The following is a 23,494-nucleotide window of genomic DNA, read 5'->3' as shown; positions in this document are numbered from 1 at the left end:
AAACGTAGAAACACTCATGTTTTAACGATACAAACTTCACCTGGTATTCAGCTATATTTGTCTTTCTTTCTGTCAAATCATGAAAAGTTTGTCTTAACTAGATTTCGTTTTGATACCTTCTTTCGCCTTGTTTCTTTTCCCGGGGTTTCAAACTGGTCTCATGAATTGACTAGATGTCCCTGTGATGGAATTGCTCATCAGTCAACCTTACATGTAACAATGTTTTGTAGCTATTATGTGATCCCACGCAAACGTTGGATCATTCCTCTTCTCCGGCAAATGGGCCTGAGAAGATGTAGGCCCGCGCTTTTGGCTTTGCAGTTCTTAGAAACCCAATTTGGTGCTAAGTCAATAGCCTGTTTTTTAAAAGCATGTTTGAAAATCCGTTTGCAATTATCTGAGTTATCTGTGTAACTTTTATCTAATAGATATCAATCTGTCTTTTTTCTATACTGATATGTTTTTACCTCATTTGGCAGCAATGCGTATGTGACAATTTGTTTTACACGTGTTTCGACGTAACGCTTTTTTTACTATGTACTTTTTATGATTGTAAAAAATATTCAATCGAAATAAAGACTTTTGATGATGATGACAGGTGCATTTGTTTGTTTCCTAGGCCGCAGGTATGTTCCTTGGGGAGCTCTCCTGTCTTGCCGCCTTCTACATCATGGTGGTGAGCGACAGAAGAAGACCAGAACCTCGGCTCCCACCATCTCGCCCATTCAACCCACTACTCTTCCTCCCACCAGCCCTATGTGACATGACAGGCACCAGCCTCATGTATGTGGGTGAGTGATGGACCAGTCTGTAAATGCTGTATGATACCACCAATGTTGAAAACTATTGGTAAGAGCAGTAGATTACTAAATGGTCCTCAAGTAGGGACTGAGTTAGACAGGAGGTGCTGTATAGCAGTAGTTCTCAACCTATGGTCCCGGAACACGTGCTGGTCCACAACTCCTGGTTAGAAAAGTAAATATTATTAGCAGATTAATAAAATGTATATAAATAAAGAAGCAAAATTCACAATCTTAAAACGTTCTGTAAATATGATGAAATTTGAAAAACAGGAAACAAATTAAGTTTGTATCTTCAGATTTATTCATGGGAGCAGTGCAAGTGCATCAAACAGATTATAGTATTGGCAACAGTAACCTCAACTGAACTTAGAAAAGGTCCAACCTTCCAATTAAAATTAAGATTTTAATTTTGCTATTTTTTGTGGATTGAAAACAATATTCCATAATTTGTGTTTTTGAATGCTTGTTTCAGTATTTTTGTGTATTGTTTTGTAGTTCAAAACATCAAAATTGCTTACGCCAGGGTCAGGGAATCAGTAGCCATTATAAGGCAATGCACTGGCAAATGGTTGGTGCCCTATCCTATTTACCAATAATAGCATAACAATAATTACAGGTCCTATCTTTTGTGTTTACAGTAATTGTAAAGTTTCTGTTAGTCAATTCAAAATCTGGGGACTGTCAAAACAGAAAAAAAAGAATGACCTCAGAACTCCAAAAGAAACACTGCTATGTATTCAGTCTTGTGTGAAGAAAGCACCAGGCAAATGAAATAAATATGAACTATTAAATACACTGTAGAAATCAGAGATGAGATCTCGTCTAGGTTTGGCGGATCACACGGCACAGGTGAGTATACTTTAAGACTCTGATTTATGAATGGAGAGGATCAAAGCACCTTGAAGACACCCTGAATGTGTATAAACGCTTGGTGATAAAGGCGCTGAGATGTCTGGCTGTAAGAAGTCTTTTCAGAAGTGAGGGTTGAAGCGTGACTCAAGATGGATGTAAAACGCTGTGTGCAAGAACAATAGAAAGGATACACAGTGAGACATGGTGGATGGCTTGAGGACCAGATGGCAGGGTAGCACAGGTGGGAGCCGTTAAAGGTGGGATTAAAGCACAGTCCAATGACAACAGTCGCTGAATGTGTAACAGGATCCCTTGGTAATGCGCTTATACTGTCCTTGAGGGATGAACATCATTTGGGCCCCTGCTGCTTTCCATCCTAACTGAGCCCTTTCTGAGCTGTGTTGGGAATTTACCTCTTCTTAAATATTTCTCTGGCTGATGAAAAGTGAGAGTACTATGAAGAGATCGCCTATTACCAGGAGTTCAGTGTTAGTGCTCTTCAGATGGAGGTCCCTCTTCTTCATCCAAGGTGGCTACGTCAATAGCAATTGATGATCTTGTACTACTGATTAGGACCATGTGTGTAGATGGGCAGTACCTGCCTGAGATTTACAATATCAGATGGTGAATTTACCTCTACCTGGCACTAATCATGTAGAAACTGTCAATAAGGAGCCTTGGGCGTTCAGGTTTTCACCAGGTTGCTTCCGTCTGTAGGACTCTACCTGTTACCCGCGCCCAGTTCTCCTTTGCTCCAGTAAAATGTCAAGGTCCACATGTCGCAAGTCAATGGAAGGTCAAGGAGTATCATGACTTCCAGCTGTCCATCTTCAAGAGACATGAGCAGATCTTCAGTGACAATGGTTTCAGTGCCTCTGAGCAGTCAGATGTTTGATTGGTGGTTATGTAATATGTTGAACAACAAGGGGTGGTGATGGACAGAGTTTCTGAATTAAGCAGAATACTCTCACCCAGTCAAGAGATCAGGGCTAGATCCAACACCGTTTTTTAGCTCACTGCACCATCCCAGTTCAGAACCTGGCTATATGCAAATTAGTCTGTTCCTGTCCCAGTGCATGATGGGAACAGGGCAAACCAAACTACCAAGCCAATTCTTACACTGGGAAGGAAACAAGCTTCCGGGGACCGGTTTCTGGCATTTCAGCCTTCGTCGGCCCGGCTTGCTTGAATCCTGATGGTGCAATGAGCAAGGGACTCACATCTGAGTATACCCTTCCACGCTTAGGGTGGACAAAATATTTAACAACAAGGGGTGGTGATGGACAGAGTTTCTGAATTAAGCAGAATACTCTCACCCAGTCAAGAGATCAGGGCTAGATCCAACACCGTTTTTTAGCTCACTGCACCATCCCAGTTCGGAACCTGGCTATATGCAAATTAGTCTGTTCCTGTCCCAGTGCATGATGGGAACAGGGCAAACCAAACTACCAAGCCAATTCTTACACTGGGAAGGAAACAAGCTTCCGGGGACCGGTTTCTGGCATTTCAGCCTTCGTCGGCCCGGCTTGCTTGAATCCTGATGGTGCAATGAGCAAGGGACTCACATCTGAGTATACCCTTCCACGCTTAGGGTGGACAAAATATTTAACAACAAGGGGTGGTGATGGACAGAGTTTCTGAATTAAGCAGAATACTCTCACCCAGTCAAGAGATCAGGGCTAGATCCAACACCGTTTTTTAGCTCACTGCACCATCCCAGTTCAGAACCTGGCTATATGCAAATTAGTCTGTTCCTGTCCCAGTGCATGATGGGAACAGGGCAAACCAAACTACCAAGCCAATTCTTACACTGGGAAGGAAACAAGCTTCTGGGGACCGGTTTCTGGCATTTCAGCCTTCGTCGGCCCGGCTTGCTTGAATCCTGATGGTGCAATGAGCAAGGGACTCACATCTGAGTATACCCTTCCACGCTTAGGGTGGACAAAATATTTAACAACAAGGGGCGGTGATGGACAGAGTTTCTGAATTAAGCAGAATACTCTCACCCAGTCAAGAGATCAGGGCTAGATCCAACACCGTTTTTTAGCTCACTGCACCATCCCAGTTCAGAACCTGGCTATATGCAAATTAGTCTGTTCCTGTCCCAGTGCATGATGGGAACAGGGCAAACCAAACTACCAAGCCAATTCTTACACTGGGAAGGAAACAAGCTTCCGGGGACCGGTTTCTGGCATTTCAGCCTTTGTCGGCCCGGCTTGCTTGAATCCTGATGGTGCAATGAGCAAGGGACTCACATCTGAGTATACCCTTCCACGCTTAGGGTGGACAAAATATTTAACAACAAGGGGTGGTGATGGACAGAGTTTCTGAATTAAGCAGAATACTCTCACCCAGTCAAGAGATCAGGGCTAGATCCAACACCGTTTATTTAGCTCACTGCACCATCCCAGTTCAGAACCTGGCTATATGCAAATTAGTCTGTTCCTGTCACAGTGCATGATGGGAACAGGGCAAACCAAACTACCAAGCCAATTCTTACACTGGGAAGGGAACAAGCTTCCGGGGACCGGTTTCTGGCATTTCAGCATTCGTCGGCCGGGCTTGCTTGAATCCTGATGGTGCAATGAGCAAGGGACTCACATCTGAGTATACCCTTCCACGCTTAGGGTGGACAACATATTTAACAACAAGGGGTGGTGATGGACAGAGTTTCTGAACTAAGCAGAATACTCTCACCCAGTCAAGAGATCAGGGCTAGATCCAACACCGTTTTTTAGCTCACTGCACCATTCCAGGTAATATGTTGGTTACCTAATAATCCTGAAGGATGGCCTCCCCCTTCATCAACGTCTTTTTGGAAAGGAGTGATTGAGGCTGGGGCAATGGTATGGCTGGTCCTTAGGGTCTGCAGTAGGCTTCCTCAACAGCAAGGCAATGATTGGTGAAGGTTATATTGGACTGGGGTGGCTTATTTCAGTGCCTTCGGTACATGCTTATTTAGAGATATGTGATGATCATGTATTCTCAGGAGCCAGTGTGTCGATGTGGTCTTTATTTTTGGTTGCTGGACACCGTTAAGTGTCTACACTCTTGAGAGCGTGTACTACACTCTGAGTAGAGCAATCCCAGCAGACTACAAGGTGACGGAAGGAGTGCTTTCATTAGTCTTAGCCACTGGTGACCGCTCTGGGCTGCAATCCAGGTTAATTTACTGATGTTTAAAAATAATCCCTTAGGTCTTCTAAAATTCAATAAAAATGTTCCTAATATAATGTTTCATGATATATAAAATATAATTCTGGCACTACCTATACGCTTAATCTTACATTAATATTCAATTTTGTTTGTGTGCTAGTAGATGATGTTTTTGTTGATGAGCTGCTGGTTCAATCTAAAGGCTGATGTCCATTAAGTTTGCAATTTGATGTGCTGGGAGTTTAAAAACTGAGATGACACAAATATTAATCAGGTTGTTCAAGACTTCAAAAGCAAGTATGTCCCGTAGAATGTCAAACCAAACATTGAACACTAGCTAATATTTATGTATTTGTGGAGATACCTCATTGTTGGTTAGGGATGAAGTGCTTACAGGTGATTCCTTTGACAATTAGCCCCAGAGAAAACTTGAAATAGCCACCAACTGAGCCTATCAAAGTCAGCAATTCCCTAAAAGCAATATCCATATCATGGTGGTTTGTGTAAAAAAGATTTGTACCATCTTGTTCAGAAATTGAACTTTCCAATTCTGATCTCAATTGATTAGATAAACATCAAAATTGCAACTGATTGAAAATGAAGTTTGTAGAATGTATGGATGAAACACTGCTTCAGACTGGGTGGGGTGCATGGGTTGAACTAGCACTATGTTTTTTACTCCTGTGCAAAATTATTCCAGGTGTGAATCCTTCATACAGAGGTAGTGCATTACAGCTTGACTTAATAAAATGATGGACACCTCTGTTAAATAGAATATCCGGAGATGATTGAATGTATCAGATTTACTTTAGTCCCATAAATACAGGCAGGTACTGCAGCACAACTGGTCAGCTGGCCGTCTCTCTCCTCTCCCAGTGTACAACTGCTCTTGGCTTTGCGTTCCATGTTCTATGGAACGCGAAGGCACGCAGCGCGCAGCAAGATATACATAAAATGCATAAAACAACACCTCCCCTTCTGAAGATAACACAACAACCTCATCATGACATATATTATGAACATCTCTATATAGCATACTTCCATTTATTGGATGACAGTTAATACACTCCATCACTAAGCCATTCCTCCTCTCTCCACAGCTCTGAACATGACCAGCGCTTCGAGTTTCCAGATGCTGCGGGGGGCAGTGGTCATCTTCACAGGGCTGCTCTCTGTGGCCTTCCTGGGCCGGAAGCTGCTATGGAGTCAGTGGATCGGGATTTTCATCACCATCGCCGGCCTCGTGGTTGTGGGCTTGGCTGACCTGCTCAGCAACGAGGACAGGGAAGGGAGCCTGAGCAATGTCATCACAGGTGCAGACGTCATTATCGTGACATGTGTCATGATATATTTTGTTCTTATGAATGGTGACTCATTGTCATGCACAAATGAACATATGGGATTTGGTTGTCCAGCAAGGTTTCCACACACCACAAGGACAGAAAAACGTTATTCTGCACCCTGGGCTTCTCTTTTTTGCTCCAAGGTCTTCTTTCTCTTCCTCTTCTAGTGATTCTTGTCTTACTCAGCATTAGTGAGCCAGAAGGTGAAGTGGGGAAGAGGACCAGAGCGCCACTGTTGTATAGGCTTCACTAAACTCTTGCTTTTAGTAGTGTCCTACAAGTGGTGCTTGCAATTCAAGGAATGTCTTTGTAGCATCAGCAACATGGCTCTGTTAATCTGTTGCATTCTCTTTCTGTTAACATGAAGTTTAAACTGCAATTGAAATGTGATCACCCACTCATAACTTAAAATAGTAACAGGTGTTTGGTGTCCTTCGTTGAAAAACAAGCGCTTTGATTGACCAATAGGCTGGCAGGGAACAGAGTGCAGTCGCTCACGGTGCAATGTTCAGCGCATAGTATTTATTGCTGAAGACCTATGCCTCACTACACTACACTACAATGCTAGTGTCATGGAATGTGCAGCACACAATGTACAACGTGTAGTATAGAGCATTGAATGCACATCATGTATTATGCAGGACAGTTCATGCAGTATGAGAAAATGACTTTGTTAATTTCAAACGGACTGACCGCAACAGGTTAATAAGGCACTAAGGCACTATTGTGCCAGGTTAGAAATAGAATTATAGATGGGGAACAAGGAATTGGGGATGTTTTCCCTGAGGGGTTCTGAGTGACGTCACATAGACAACGAGAGAAAGCTCCAGTTGTCTGTGATGTCACTTAAAAATCCAATGTCACTCAGAAACCTGTACTTCACTTTTCACCCATCTATAACTTGATGTTATGTAAGGACCCCAAAATCACATGCACCTGCTTTCAACTGTTACGGAGTGACAGAGGAGTAATGGGGGAGCCATACATAACATATAGAATTATAGATGGGTAACAGTGAATTACAGGGATGCTCTTTACCAAGGGGATCGGAGTATCATCAAATAGACAATGAGAGCAAAGCTCGAGTTGTCTATGATGTCACTCAGAACACTAATGTTACTCAGAAGCCCATAATTCCCTTTTTACACATCTGAAACTTTATGTTATGTATGGCGCCCAAAATCATCAGCCTCTGCTATCAACTGCTACACAGTGACAGAGAAGTATTGGAGGAACCATACATAACATGGGGCCTGTTAAGTATGCCTGTCCCAAAGAGAAATACAATTACCTGCCACCCTTGACCAACCCTCACCACCTTCCCTGCCTTCCTTTCCCTCCTGCAGCAGCGCTTTCTGCTCCCATCCAAAGGATGCAAGCAGAGCTGCACTAACCGGCTCTCTGGGATGCGTGACAGCCTGGCTTGGAAGGTCCTTTATGATGCAGCATCAGTGGGTATCAACTGTTGCTATGTCATAACAGTGGGTTATGAGATTCAGAAACTGAAATAAACAATAGAGGCTATCTATGATTTGATTGATTAGATTGGTACATTTGTAAAGGGCACGATTGCCTAGGGGCGTCTTGGCACTGCAGACAGGTGGGTCAAGTAAGGTTGCCAGAATAGTGTGCAGATCCTGTTAGTTGGAAAAGAGCCAGGTTTTCAGCGCCTTTCTGTAAGATAGAAACTTGGGGCTACTCTTTATGGCGAAAGGCAGTAGGTTCCATGTCTTGATTGTCCCTAACAGGAAGCTTCTTCCGCCCAAGCGTGCTTTCTCAAACCTGGGTGTTTGCAGAACTTTGCAGTATGTGGATCTTAGACTTCTAGACGGAGCATACCATTTCAGATGAGTCCTCAGGAATAGAGGCCCGGCGCCATGTTGTGCTTTATAGGCAAGGCATTGGGATTTAAACGTAATCCTCTTGTCCACCTGGAGCCAGTGAAGGGCCAACATAATACTTGAGCTTCTCCCACCTCTAAATGGGAAGAGTCTGCTTTCGACAGAAGGAGCATCCACCGCTTTTAGAAGATTGACGCATCTGCCAATCTCTAAATGAGGACCTCAGACTTTTTTCCAGAATTCAGACTCTTACAGCAGGGCCTACCTCTGCACAGTGTCCACCATAATCCAACCCACTCTTGCATCATATCCTGTCTTGTTTGCTTGCAAGCTATCCCAAAACCTATGTCTACAATGGCAGTAGTCATCATCATCATCATCATCTTTATTTGATCATATTAGAAATGACCATAAAAGCACACATAATAAATACATTAATAAAAATATTGTTACAAAAATATTATCATTAAGATTTCAAACATTTTCTTCATGATCCTAGAATAAGATGAGAATGCATGCATTAAAAAAGAAAAAACATAATAAAAGATACAATTAATTTCTCGGATATTAATTCATTAAAATTTACAATCAGTTTAATGGGCTAAATATCAACCCCTTCCTTTTCTTCATACAGGCCCATAAGAATGTTGCTACAGAGTACCAAACCAAGGGATCGGGTAGTGTTTTTAGATAGAATAATGCTACCCGGCACTGCTTGTGTCCCATTTTCATTAGAATTGGCTTTAGGTATGCCTTAATTTCGCTCTCATAAAGCCCACAGAATAGGACTATATGCAATTCAGATTGTGGTGATAAATTATCACACAGGCACATGATTAAGTTGGAATGGTTATATGTTTTTTCTGGATAACCAAGCATTAAGGGAATTAAATTAGTGTGAAATCTTAGCAGTATAAATCTATGGCGTGCACTGTTTATGTTGGCTAGGTAGGAAAAGTCTCCCACCCTGGGCTGCGGGTTACGGTGATAAACCTGTACTGTGGATTTCTCCTGATAAATTTCCCTGTGCTTGTATTCAGCCTTTAACATAAACATGCTGATGACTTTCTGCTTCGACACCTTCTTGCATGCCAGGGGGTCTTTAAAAAGTTAGTGGAGCCCTATCTCTTATAAGACTGACTCAACGTAACTTAGCCACTTTGACCTTTTCCAGTTATCCATCGTTATACAGTTCCTTATTACCATTTGGGTCAAGGGTACTGTATCTCTCCTCCATATAGAGTGCCATAGGAGGAGCGGGGCTAGATGTATGTATTCTGATATATAGGGGAGGGCCAATTCCGTATGTAGAATACCATTTGGAAAAGAAGAGGGGAGACCCACTACTGATTTAAAAAATGTATTTTCTAAAGTTCGTAGTGGTGTAGATGTAACCGTGCCCCATACCCCAGCACCGTAAGTCACTGCCGCTTTTACTCTGGCCTGATATATGGTTTTTAATGGCAATAAGGGTTTGGCACCCAATTTCTTTGCAAAGGTTTTTATGGCCATAATACCCCTCTCCATCACCAGCCTTCTTCCTTCCATCAATTTTACCCATGACACATCTTTGTCAAAAAGAATACCCAGGTAAGGAAAATTCTCTACAAGCTCAATTTTCCCTGTATCTGTGCTAAAATATGGGACTTTGTCTCTTTTAGCGCTGCCAGCTATGATTATAAAGGACTTTTCTTGATTTCGTTTTAGGCTTCATGAGTCCATAAAAGAGACATACTCTGTTATAAGCTTTTGTAGCCCAACCCCTGTTCTTGCGATTAAAACAGCGTCGACGGCATAAGACAGTATTGGTAACATCTGGTTTTCGAAGATGGGAACATCCCTAGTGGCCACTATAAGTGCCTTCTTAACCCCATTTATGTATAAGGAGAAGAGGAAAGGGGCCAATGCGCAGCCCTGTCTTACTCTTTTTGAAATTTTTAAATGGCGTGTACAGTCACCAGTTTTAGTATAGCACACTGACGCTGTAGCATTTACATAAGATTGCCTTATATAATTTAAATGGCAGTAGTCAGGCTCTTCTCTCCAGAGCTCATGGTACTTCTCAGTGGAAATCAGGAACCAGCCCCTCTTCCTGATCTGGGACCAGGTTTCACCTCGAGTGGAAGCAGCTAAGAATGTCGAGTGGGCTCCCTGGTGTAAACCTTCTGTTACCTAAACCTGGGCTCTTTGGCCACCTGTGCTTGTCCACTCCACAGTGTGACTACTTTTTGCTATTGTAGTCTTCTCTGTTGGTGTTGATCTCCTCTCACCACTTGTAGAGATCTTTGAAATACAACTGTAGACTGAAGTCAAAATGTCTTTATTGCCTTGTTCCTTCTAGGCAGTAGATGGTTGCAACTGACCTCGTACCCTGGTGATGTCCACTCTGTCCTCAGGTGTGGCTGCAGTGGCATATGCTGAGGGGACACGTCAGGGGTCTTTTATCCAACCCTTGGTAGAGACATGCAGATGTCTCCTCATGTCTCAACGGTGACATTGATTCTTCTTGCCTCGGCTACTTCGTAGCCCCTTTCCTGCAGACCAGCATCTTCCTGGCAGACGGATCAACTTTCCCAGCTTACTAGTCCTGAATCTGGTGAGGGGATGTGGCTGTAGTTACCCCAACTCTGGAGGACAACAATATTATGGTTACCACGGGTGTAGAGACCCCAGATTCAGGCAAAGCAAACCTTGCCACATTGACTGAAAGTTTCTGCCCCATCTTCAATACAAAGTTGCAGACAGTGTGGGTTTTTATTCTAATATTTGGTGCTGAGACCAGTTTCAGACAGTTCCTGCCTTTTGCTGTTCCTCTAGGCTGGTCTATCAAAAGTCTTTGTGCTCAGGTGTCAGCAGAAAAGTGGTTTGCAGCTGGCAATCTTCTTCAGCAGAATTCTACAACTAAAGCAGACAGGCAAGGAGGTTGCCCCAATTAACTACCTACTAACTTGTGGGGTTGTCCCTATCAGAGTACAATGGGTCAGAAAAGGTCAGAAGAAAACTCCCTAGCTTCAAAGCGGTCCTCTTTCTCCTTCCCTTAACACTTCTAAGTCCGACCCATTACAAAGGATCCCTGCAATGCTCAGAGGGAGGCTCGACTACTCCCATCTGCTGCCCGAGCGCTTCCTCCAACCCTCTATCTTGGCTGCCAGTAGAAAGTAGCAAATGCAAAATGGATGGTGTGTAGCTGCAGCCATTTGTCACACATGCTCCGCAGGCACTCTCTACACATAACATGGCGTGTATTTGTAAAGCATCCGTTCACCCAGAAGGGTTTCTTGGCACTGAATAATAGATGTTTATTGTTACTCAACTCAATGGCATTCATTTTATCGACCTCAGAAGGATGAATGGCTGAGTGGACCCGCTGGAATTTGAATCTGTGAGTATAAGGACAAAAACAGGCCGCTACAGTGGGCACACTAGTCCACTAAGCCACCAGACCCGGCTAATACAGGTACTGTACACACATGGACTATGTTTTCTTCTCGTGGATGGGCAACAGATTGCAGGTGATCATCAGACCGGGTAAAAAAGCCTGCCCTTCCTCAGGAATCATATTGTTTCCACCACCGCCACCACCACCTCTCCACAGCCCAGCAACCATACAGTAGTCATGGCCACTGACGTGCACATGGTATGCCCGTCCAACCACAGGGCCCGGCTCTGGGTCTCAATTCTTCTCACAAAGGGTACCTTCAGCTGACACATGCATGATGCTGAGGTAAGGGTAGGAAAAATGCTAAAGCTCGCTATTGTGAATTCGAGGTAGGTGCACGCGCTCTCCAGAAAAATAGCATATTAGAAGTTCCTTTACGGTGAGGGAGGTATATATCATTCAAACTGAATCCTTGTTTGTAGCTCAGTGTGTATCTGTGAGACAGGGAGGGGTAGTACGCGCATGACAGTTCCTAGCATTGCTGTGTTCTTACCAAGCACGCGTTGCATTCTGGGACTGTAAGTGTGATCTCCTGCTGGTTCAAGGCTGCTTCTCTGCACGTGGTCCCATTCCTTGCTTGCATCAATAAAGACAGCATTGATCTATGTAAAGTTCCCACATACTTCACAGTGATTGAGCGCTATATACAACTGGTAAATTAATAAATAATTGTTTTGGATTATACATTGCACAGTCTGTGTCGAGGTATTTTTTTTGTACTTCAGTATATATCAGGCCCAAATTGTCACGTCTTTAATTAATTAAAGGCATACCTTCGAAATATTTGCATACTCTCTATTATGGCAACACAAGTGTTTCAGAATTATTAGATTTCAAAAGGAAATTTGGTTAGTAGTGTAACAGAAGCAGTTTGGGTTCATCCAAACTGTTTAAGGCCATTGCTAGAGCCTAATATTGCAGAAAAGGGGGTAACTTCTGAAATGTTTCCCATTGTACGACATGAGTGCCTGGCTGATCTTGCGATTATGTGTTACTCACAGTGCGCACATAAGGCAAAGCAATGTCACACGTAAGTTATCTGAGAATCTGGCAGATAAAGGTGCATAAAGAGGCTAAAGTTCGTGCCCAAATCCAGCTTCGTGTACCCTAGACCTGTGCACAATAGATTTGGGGGCTTGGTGGTTGGGCTGAAAATCCACAGAATTTTTTAAATAAAAGTAAGTTATCGTTATTAACTGAGACAATAACACGTAGTTTTACAAAGAGGCATTGAACTCTCCTAATGTACACGAGCTGAAGGATTGTTATTACAGAGCTCTCACGTTTCACGGTTCTATATGTGAGTACCTCAACCAGTCCAGGTTTTTTTGACGTTACATACTAGGGGTTGTAGTCCTGTTTTTACCTCATTATAAAACAGGACTGTATGTATCAGAATTTAAAGAAACTTTGTGAAGTGGATGAGCTAGACATAAGTGGACCCTAAAGAAATGAGAGCTCTAGTTATTCAATCAATCAATCAGTATTTGTTAAGCACGACTGCTCACCCGTGAGGGTCTCAAGGCGCTGGGGGGTTTTGATGCAAATGTTACACAGCACAACACAGCTTGCGTCTTTTCAGCTCGCCTCAGCATCTGAGGATGTTGGCAAAGATGGGCTGGCTTCTTATATTCATCTCCTTCCTTTCTTAGGTGACCTCCTGATCATCATGGCACAGATAATAGCAGCCATCCAGATGGTCCTGGAAGAGAAGTTTATGGCCAAGCATGATGTCCACCCTCTGCGAGCGGTAGGAACAGAAGGTAGGTGCATGGTAGGCGTAAAGAAGGACCTTCCTGGTCTTCTGGATTCAGTTGACTTGTACCAGGCATTCCATTTGATCAACTACAGGAAACCCACAAAAATGTCTCAGGCAAGCAAAGGCCATGACACAAATATTCTGTGAAAAAGACATTTAAAAAACACAAAAATGAAAAATACATCCAGTGCTAATCTGGTAATATGATAGTGTAGAGTTAACCAAAAATCCCCTTACCCATATGCCAGTATATTCAAACACTTGTCTGTGACATATATTTCACAGCAACAGTAAATATTACCACTTTTTAAAAATAATATTCTGAGACTGAATGCGAAATGAAGACAATCATCAGTATTTTCGGTGAACTCATGACGTTGCTGGATTTATTTATGTATTTGGAAGTCAGTGTTGGTCATTTTGATTAAATATTGAGAGCCATCCAAGAATTTGAATTTGAAGGGCATATTCTTAATATCATAATGCATCTCCAACCCTAATACAAAGGCTCACCCCAACACTAACACTACACCAATCAATAACAGCCTGGAAAAAGCTGATGAACTTAACACAGACATTGGACTACACACAGACCAAAGACCCTACTTATGCCCTTGGCCATACCAGAAACCTACTCTTCCAAAACATCTTAGTCATCAACACAAAGTTATTCATCAACCCACAGAGTACTGTGTCAAACTCCATTGACCTCCATTGAGCCAATCACCAGAAATGCAATGACATCATACAAAAAAGACAACTGATAGTCGAAAGTAGCAAAACGAGGCATCCTGAAATCAATAATCTAATGGTAGATGTATCAAGTCGTTTGCGATTCGCAAAGGCCGGAATTCACAGAATTCCGGCGTTTGCGAATCGCGAATGGTCTTTTTGCATGTTTTGACATGTAACAAAAAATCGCAAAATAAGGAATCGCAAACATTTGCGATTCCTTATTTTGCTTAAGCATTTAAGGAATCGCAATTTTGCGATTCCTTAAATGCTATGTATGTAGCATTTTGGAATTGCGAATTTAGGTTAAGAAATCGCAAATTACCACCAACTTGTAGTTGGTGGTAATTTGCAAATTCTTTTAAAAATGCACAATTTGGCATTTGTGAAGGTGGCATGTGACGCACATACATGCCCATAGGGCATGTATGTGCGCCATATGCACACACATGTACATTTCAGGGGTGCAGCAGGGTGTTCTTGAGACACCCCTGCACCCTTGAAATTATTCTCAATTTGCGATTAGCAAATTGCGATTCGCAAATTGAGAATTATTTCACAATCATTCCTATGGGCCTCCTGGCCCATAGGAATGAATGGGAAATTATTCCTTAATTGCGAATTCGCAAATTGCGAATTCGCAAATAAAGAAGAATAAGAAATCGCTAAAAAATAGCGAATTTCTACATACATTCCATTTTGCGATTTCTAAATAGCGATTCCTTAAACATCGCAATTTAGAAATCGCAAAAGTGTATGTTGATACATCTACCCCCTAGCCCCTTCCTTTTCACACGAGTCACTGTAAACTCCACTAAAAAACATCAGGGCTTTGTACTAGCTCCTCAATCACATCTGAACCACCAACAACCACTGATAATATTGCTCTGTCTTTACCCAAGCTCATCAAAATGTGCATCAAAATAGAAACAGACACTTCAAACTGGCCATATTCACATCTTTCATCAAAAAAGCAACTCCTGATGCTACCGTCAAAAACCGCTCCGTGGGCATTGATTGCCATGTCCAGCTCCCGGCTCCCAAATTAAGGAAACCGGATAGACAGACCTGCTGGTACTCCTAGATTTAAGGATTTAGTGGGTCAAAATTCTATTGTTCCAGTTTTTTTTTATTACATCTATATAACTGTGAGGATGGACCTGCTGCCCATCTTTAAGTTGGCGCATTTGTAAGGCGCATAGACCCTTTGGGTATTGTCTGTAATCAGCAGACTCTGGATGGATTTACAATATCTTTGCAAACACAGTTGAAATATTCTGTTCTTCATTACAATAAATTCTTTGTTCTAGGTGATGCTTGTCATAGAGGGGCGCTAGGTTCTTCATGTACATATTTCTAATCTTATATTAACTCTACATAAAAGAAAAGAGAACCCAGCAGAAGTCTGCAGTTAAATATTCTTCAGCTGTGCAACTGTTTCTTTGCTAAAGTTGATAATTCCTGTTTTTTACAAGTAAATCTTTATTGTTTATAGTTGTTTTCACAGACCTTTACAATATTTGTTATCGTATAATCACACATAGCAATTTAATAAAAAGAAATTCATTCATCTTCAATAAAAAAGAAATAATTCCAAGAGGTTAACATAAATTTCATTGTATAGGCTAAAAGTTAAAATATATTCAGATGCTCTTCATTAATACGGTTGATATGGTTTTGTTAAAGTGCTAGTGCAGGTCTTTTAACAACCAATATACTTCTTGTACTGTACAGTAAAGTGCAACTGATTTTTGTCAGTACCTTTCTCTTAAAAAATTAAACTACCCAAAAATAGCGTTCAGCTGCTCTACATTAATACGGTTGGTATGGTTTCGGTAAAGTGCTGGTGTAAGTCTCTTAACAACCAATGTACTTCTTATACATTACAGTAAAGTTCGACTGATTTTTTGTCAGTAAGTTTCTCTTTAAAAATACAACTACCTAAAAATTGCATTCAATATTGATTAACCAAGGACTACTTTTTTATACCCCCTGCTGGCTGAATATGCTAGCTGCCAAGATGACAAACCTTGTAAACAAAACATTCAGGACCATGTTGTCAAGGTTTAGACAGGTTATTACTGCCTGCCGGCACTAATGAACACTCAGTTTCTTCCATTCTCTTCTTAGGGAAGTCGTAGGGTGATTAAGCAGTGCTGGGCAGAGACATACCATGTGCACAAGTGATTCATCGGTGTATCCCCATCCGCTCTCACTAGGGTGGCATCGCCTGGGTTGATGGTTGAGGAAAGGCCACTCCTCAGCCTAAGTGCCATAAATCTTGTTTTCCAGTGGACAGCGTAAATGCTGGAGGTATGAGATGCCGCAATGCCTGGCTGGTACGTGGCAGTAATTGACCAGGCGTGCTGCCGCTTAGCTAATTGTGCCAGATCTGAGTTAAATGACAAAAGACGGCTACTCTTCCTTATACATGGTTTAAAATTCTGTTGGGTTAAGTTACTGTCCCATCAGTCTTTTGCTCACACTCAATGACCTTGTCCGTTGTACTCTGCACTCGCTTACATCACGGGTCACTGACGAGATGGGCTATTGGCAGCCACCCTGGAACTGAGCACCACTTACCCTGGACTTACCATATCTGACGTAATTGTGGGACCCACAGCATCATGGTGGCATTTCGGAGGATGTTGAGGCCATCTATAAACTTGGAGCACTAGCTTCGTTCAAGCAGAGCTGTCTATGGCCTGTCGTGGAATGGCCTTTCCATGTAACTCGTTAATGACCACCCATGTCCCTGGACTATCAAACCATTTCTAAGAGGTTCCATTTATTCTCATGCACTTACTCCTTCATCCATCAATGCACTCACTCATTCATTGTGTAATGCACTCAGCCATTCCTCCATCCATACAATCACCCAGTCATGCAGCCAACTGGCTATGTTCTCAAATATTCACTCACACATTCATCCAACTATGTCTCAATGCAAGCACCTTTGATAGAGTCATGCTGTCAACCATGCAACACTGCTACCCCTTACACTGTCCCTTCTACCAGCTTGCTCCCTTCACTGCCCTTTCCCTACCCGTGCACCAACACAACCCTTGCTCACACTCAACGACCTTGTCCATTTCATTCATTCATCTAGCCTCTCAGTCATCATGCAGACGTCCACCCATGCCCTCATGGTCTCCCCCTCCATGTACTCAGTCTGTTTACTATTTCCATCCATTTATGCACTCAGTCATTTATACATTGGCCCAACTCTTGAATCATTCTCATAGTTACACATTCACCCATCCTGACATGATCTATGAAGAGGCATTTTGGTTTCGTCAGGGCAACAATTGCTGCAATTGGATTTAATTTCTTACACATGCCGCTTTCTAGGCAAGAACCCGCCAAGTCATCTTGTCGGCTTCTTGGTGCCCTTGTATTTACCCCGCCTCTTCTTCTGGAAGGTTCTTTTTTAAACGCCTCCCATTTTCCTTTGAAAAAGGGTGTTACATTTATAAAAAAAAAGAAGAAGATTGCTGTACTAAAAATCATTCACACTCATGGTGGTCTGCTCACCTCAGGAGGTCACAAACCCTGTGGTGGTTGCATTTCCTAATGGGTGACAAACTGTGACCTGCATCATTAATATTCATGAGGTAGGACGATTTGCAACCCAATAGGAATCGCTAAATGAAACTCAATGTGTTTCATATATTAAGAATAACAATTTCCTAATTGTGATTCGCAGAAAATCATAATTTGGGAATTGTTTTTCCTGAAATTTGTACGTATGACCTCAGAGTACATAAAACATGAAAAAATATAAAAGCATTTTAAAAAATGGAGAAACAGGGATATCTAAAAGAGGTCGTTACATATCCCAGTAGCAAGGCGTAGTTTTGGGCGTTGGTTCTGTTTTTTCAGATTCACATCAATGTACTCCTAGCAATAGATTATTTACACCTAGGCTATTACAGTAGGCTTTCCACCACCCACACGTCCCACTCTCCTCATGACACGCCCCTAGCTAAGAAGGTAGGGGCGCCAAAGAAAATTTGTCAGCTGCAGTGGCATCGGGCATCGTCTCCAACTTTACCATTGCGGTTTCAGTTCTTACAGCCCTTTATGTAATGTAATCAAGGGAATAGCCAGAAAAATAAAATACCCCACTTTGAGCTGTACCCCGCATTGTATCGCGAGAGCGAGCACAACAAGCCAGCAAAATAAGTGATGCAAAACTGCCATATGATGGTTTATTTATTTACTTCTACGTTTCTTCTTTCTAGGAAATGTCTTCCTCTTTTTCCTTCCTTCTCTAATTTTTATTTTCCTTGTCTCATTCTCTATGCAATTGTTCCTATAATTGGTCCTACTGGGTACATTTTCTTTGCTTCCTTCTTTACTTCCCTTCCACTCTTTCTCACACACTTTCTCTTCATGTTCCTCTCTCACTTCTGTTTTTCTTTCCAATTTTCATCCTTTCTACATTCTTTTTAGACACTTTGTTTGACTTTTTTGGAATCATTAGGTCCCCTATCCCTCTTTTCCCAATCTCTTTCAGTGTATTTGTGAGCTTCTGTGCAGAGAAGCTTCTGTGCAGAGTTTGCAATCAAAGTGAATAGCACTGCAATCATTTCATGTGAACAAACAGTCCCGACTCAGAGGAAATTCCCTGCTCCCATGTAGCTGCTAAAGGATGTAGGCTTTTTGAAGTTCATTCTTTTCTGCCTACCAAATTTCCGTGCATTTTTTACACTTGTTTAGGTTTGACTACACCCACCACTCAAGGTGGGACCACTTCTGAGCAAGGTGTCCCACCCCTACTCTCTTTTTAATGCCTGTCCACACCATTAGAGACTTCCTCAGTGTACCCAGGGTGGTGTGGTGCGGTTCAGATGTGTGGGTTAGATCCGAGTTTAAACAATCCAGAAACTATTACTAACCACTCAAGGCTGTTGTGACTCGGCTCTCAGAAGAATAGGGAGCCATCCTGCCCCCAGATCATTTCACTCTGTCCTTTAAAAATGATGACTATCATGCAAAATGTGATGAACCCCAAAGGTGTTCCTTGGTACACCAGACCCTGTATACAACATTGTGATTGACATGACTTTTAGAGCGCTGTGCGTTAAGATCCGGTGCATTAGGCAGGACATTGCAGGTGGACCTCTTCACTGAAGCTGAATGTAGCCTGCATTCAAGTAGTGCACCGTGTGCATGTGTGAATCTTTGCTTGTGTGATCTTTTACAATGGGCAGACCCAATATCTTGCTGCTGTCACGATGAGCTCATCTCTTGACCTACAATATATATATTTTTTTGTCTTGTAGGGTTCTTTGGGTTTGTCATCCTGACCCTGCTTCTCATTCCCATGTACTACATCCCAGCCCCGGGCTTCAGCAAGGGAGACCGCCCAGTCCTTGAGGATTCACTGGATGCCTTCTGCCAAATGGGCCACCAACCACTCATCATCCTGGCCTTGTTGGGCAACATCAGCAGCATCGCCTTCTTCAACTTTGCCGGAATTAGCGTCACCAAGGAGATCAGCGCCACCACGCGGATGGTGCTGGACAGCCTGCGCACAGTGGTCATCTGGGCTGTCAGCCTGGCCCTGCGGTGGGAGAAGTTCCATGGTCTGCAGATCTTGGGCTTCATCATCCTCTTGGTGGGAGCGGCTCTCTACAACGGGCTGCACAAGCGGTTTATGTGCCGCCAAGAGTCGAGCGACAGCGCGGAAACAGAAAGGCTGCTCAATGGAACTCCGATAAATGAGGGAACCGACGAAGAAAAGGACATCTTGAGCCGATAGTTTGTTATGTTTTTAGAAGAACACTTTTTTACTAAAATGTGCTTTTTTGCCATCACTGTACGAATACTGACTGTTTTCATTTAGGGGAGAAGCCTGGATTATGGATTTTAATTCATCCCCAAATTTGCAAGTCTTCACGTTTTGTTTAGAAACATTTCAAATGATGTTGAAAAAAGACATTGAATACAAAATAGATATACCTCTATAAATAATGCTAAAGGGAAGCCTAGAAACACGGGTGATGAGACAGTAAATGTTCTCAGAAAAATGTTAAAATCTCTTGAAATTTTGAATTCTCTAGGGAAGTCTTGGGAAATTTGAAGAACTGACCCTAAACATGTATGTTACTTTTTCTCATTATAATACCAGAAATAATCTTAACAGACTGCATCATACTCTACACCTGTTCGGTTTAAAAATGTATCCGTTTTAGAAATCAAGCTAAGATAAGCCACTGTCACATATTTCTTTTCAGCTCCCTTTTTGTGCATCATGATAAGGTATCTGTACCACTCACCCACATTTCTCTCAATCTTTCCAATCTTTCTGAGTCCTGATATCAGGGTCTCTGTGCCCTGCCACACCTTGCTTCACTTTCCCTCCTTGTTTGTGGCCCTAAGAACATATAACTGCCTGCCACATTTAGAAAGGAGCCTGAACTGGGTGACAGAGTAACTTGCGGGTGGTATCCTAAAACATACTCTCAGGTGTCCCTTGTTCAGCCCAGTTTGTTCCTCAGGCTAGCCACAATTCAACTAAATTAATACCTACATCCGTGCCCGCAGGGGAACAAGCCATTTAATAGAACTTCAGGCAGGGCCAACCTTGGTGGCCCCAGTAATTCTTCCTTCATTCTGTTGCTTTAGTAGCCTTCATTACGAGTTTGATTTAATAGGGTTGGGAATGATAAATACCGCTACTGCAGGCTGAGATATTTCCCACATGTGGTAAATCCATTGTATTCCAAGTTTTTAAAAACAAGTGGGGTGTAACAAACAGATTCGTTTTTAACACAAAAAAATCAGCATGTTTTGCCTTTTGTAAAGGCCTTGTCTCCCAATACATTACTGCAGGTTTAGCCTGCCATAATTTATCAGGGGAAAACTGTAAGGGTGTGATTATTATAATACAACTCGTAATTCCAATCCCTGTGCAAACAAAGGTTTGCACAGTTATCAGAATTTAGCTCTTAACTTCTAATGGGGGCCTTAGGATTCCAATCTTTCTGGCAACAAAAGTTGTGTTTGAAAATCTGTGTGAAATTTCCAAAACGTCCACAATCTGAAGGAAATGCATAAAAGTTCCAAACATGCAGGGAAATTGAGTCTTCTCCATTTCTCAACAAATAGTATGTGCCTGTTGGACTGCTCCCAGAGAAGGGCTCTTTGAAAAAATTGAACGTTCAAAAGTAGAGGGAAATCACCTTTTTTAAGCTTACGTTCTTCATTGGTTGGTTTTCTAAAGGAACAAGCATACAGGTGCACAGTCCAATATATGAGTGATGGTGAATGAGAGGAACAGAGTAGAGTTTAAAACTAGTCTAGTTTGTTTACTATGTCAGAGAATGATAAAGAAAAGAGAATGGTTTGCAAGATGTTATTTTATCACGTTTTCTCTAGCAGAAGGCAGGAATGGAAACTAAGAACAATTTTAAGGTTTGACATTTTCCAAACTAATGTGTTGCTTCTTCTTAGTGATTGCCGGAGACTTCTTTTTCAACCACTAATGAAGATACAGTAATTCTTGACTTCCTGCTCCTCAGTATGCACTCTTACGAGCCTTGTCAATAAGTTTCTACCTTCACAATATTCTGGTTGTTGGCCACAATATTTTTGCATGTGATGATTCAATTCAATATTCTGGCACTAGATGGTGTACCTGCTCTGTTGACTATTCAATGGGGGGTTTGGGAGGGGAACGCGTGTTATTCTCCGCTGCTTGTGCCATTTGATTTCCAGTATTGATGAGAGTAAAGTGTAGACCTGGCTTCACGGGACAGCGGGATATCTTTAGATTTAAGTTTTATCTGTAACACTTGTGACAGTAAAGCTTGAGTACCGTAATTCACGTTTTGTTTAGCTCTAGTTGTAGAACAGACTGAGGGTCTCTCACACGGGTGCGGCTTATCTGTTTTTGGACCTCCACTAAGTTGATCAATTCATCCTAAGATGTTGCACAAGTTGAGTCAAGTCAGTTCACCTTCCAACTCTCTCCTGGAGTATCTGTTTGTATGGAGGGAACTATAATTGGGACTGGGGGCTTAGAGATGTCAGGATTGAGTCACTTACTCAATCCTGCCCCTCTGTGAGTGCAGCATTTTATCAATAGGATCCCTGCTCCCTCGTACTATTGCCAATTTGCTGAGCAGACAACATATATTTCTGTGTCCACCTCTTGGAGGCACTATTCAATTCAAATCAATAACTTTATTTCGGTTCGAGAAACCATACAAGTGTATGCAATCTTTCACTAATGAATAAAATACATAGTAGGTAATAAATACACACTGCATTACAATAGTATAGTAAAAACACAGCTCATAAAACGGCATTTTACAATGAAGCATGAGTGCCTCTTCACCATAGAACAATTCAGATGAGAGTGTCTAGGTTGTGTTACAATAAATACTTTAAACCAATTTAAAACTATTATCTCTATTAAGATCAGAACGCTTAATAGAAACCCACCACCCCTTAAGACAAATTTCTATGGGGCAAAAACCTCCAAAAGAAACTATAACTGTGGTCTAAAAGGGTCTGCTATGCCAACCATATTGTCTGGGGATGGACACTAATTGTACATTTATTATAATATAAAGCATACTACCCTCCTGCAATTCACAGGACTAATCGATGACAAACATCCCAAAAACCTTTTTCGCACACACCAGAGTGAAAAGTGATATCTAGAAACTGCGAAGTCAATAGGTTGATGAGTTTCAGTTTTCAAAATTCTAATCTAAGGGCTTCATGACCGTACGTTGTCACTTAGGGCCAGATGTAGGTCGCCCAATACCGGTCGGTAACGGCCGAAATTACCGAATTTCAGCCGTTACCGACCGGTATTGGGCTTTTTAGATGTAGGTGGCATTTTTTTTAGGATTCGGTATTTTACCGAATCGGTAATTTAAGGATTCAGTAAAATATCGAATTCTTAACATACCGATTCGGTAAATTACCGAATCCAGGATGTAGGGGGCACTCAAGTTGGTGCATTACTCAGTTAAGGAATCGTTATTTACCACCAACTACAAGTTGGTGGTAAATAATGAAAACCTTTGAAAAAGCATTTTATTTGCTTTTCCAACAGTGCGATGTGGCAGATATACATGCCCTTATGGCATGTATGTGTGCCACATGTGCACCCATACACAATTGAGGGGTGCAACAGGGTGTCTATGTTATAAGTCATGCTGAGACCCCGTGGAAGTACAATGTGCATCAGCACTCAAAGAGAGCCGCCTCTCCGTCAGTTCAGTCTCTGTAGCCACCACTCCTATAGCCATTTCCAACATCCTATCAATTGAAGTAGGCATTGGGGGGGTGCTGGCCAAGGAGCCCTCCATTGGCCTTATCATTCGCCCATTGCCAATGCCAAAGAGCAGCTCTACTGTGTGTTACCTTTTGAAAAGGAAGCCCAAAATCAAAATATGTGGGTATAATGGTCACCTCAGTCACTAGGCCAGCAAAGTCCTTCCACTCCAGACAAGGTATCCAGCCACTCACCCAACAGTTGAAGCCCCACCTTAGGTCTCCGGAAGAAGAATGTAAGAGATGTGGCCCTGCCTTGTCTGGCCGTAGAT

The 23,494-nt window shown here is 42.2% G+C and overlaps 1 protein-coding gene across 1 annotated transcript in view; it reads left to right on the top strand.

The window, feature by feature from the left end:
* The window catches only part of SLC35F6 (solute carrier family 35 member F6), a 94,030-nt gene extending 73,957 nt beyond the window's left edge, over positions 1 to 20,073 (top strand). Inside the window, exons 3-6 of the mRNA XM_078649968.1 lie at positions 620 to 791; positions 5,912 to 6,124; positions 13,087 to 13,197; positions 19,214 to 20,073. Of these exons, the coding sequence (XP_078506094.1) occupies positions 620 to 791; positions 5,912 to 6,124; positions 13,087 to 13,197; positions 19,214 to 19,692 (975 nt within the window). The 3' untranslated portion in view covers positions 19,693 to 20,073. The remainder of the gene's footprint in view (positions 1 to 619; positions 792 to 5,911; positions 6,125 to 13,086; positions 13,198 to 19,213) is intronic.
* Positions 20,074 to 23,494: the final 3,421 nt, after the last annotated feature.

Source organism: Lissotriton helveticus, chromosome 6 (assembly GCF_964261635.1).
Source record: "Lissotriton helveticus chromosome 6, aLisHel1.1, whole genome shotgun sequence".
Taxonomy (NCBI): Eukaryota; Metazoa; Chordata; class Amphibia; order Caudata; family Salamandridae; genus Lissotriton; species Lissotriton helveticus.
Note: the sequence above shows the minus strand (reverse complement) of the source record. Positions and strands in the feature narration are given on the sequence as shown.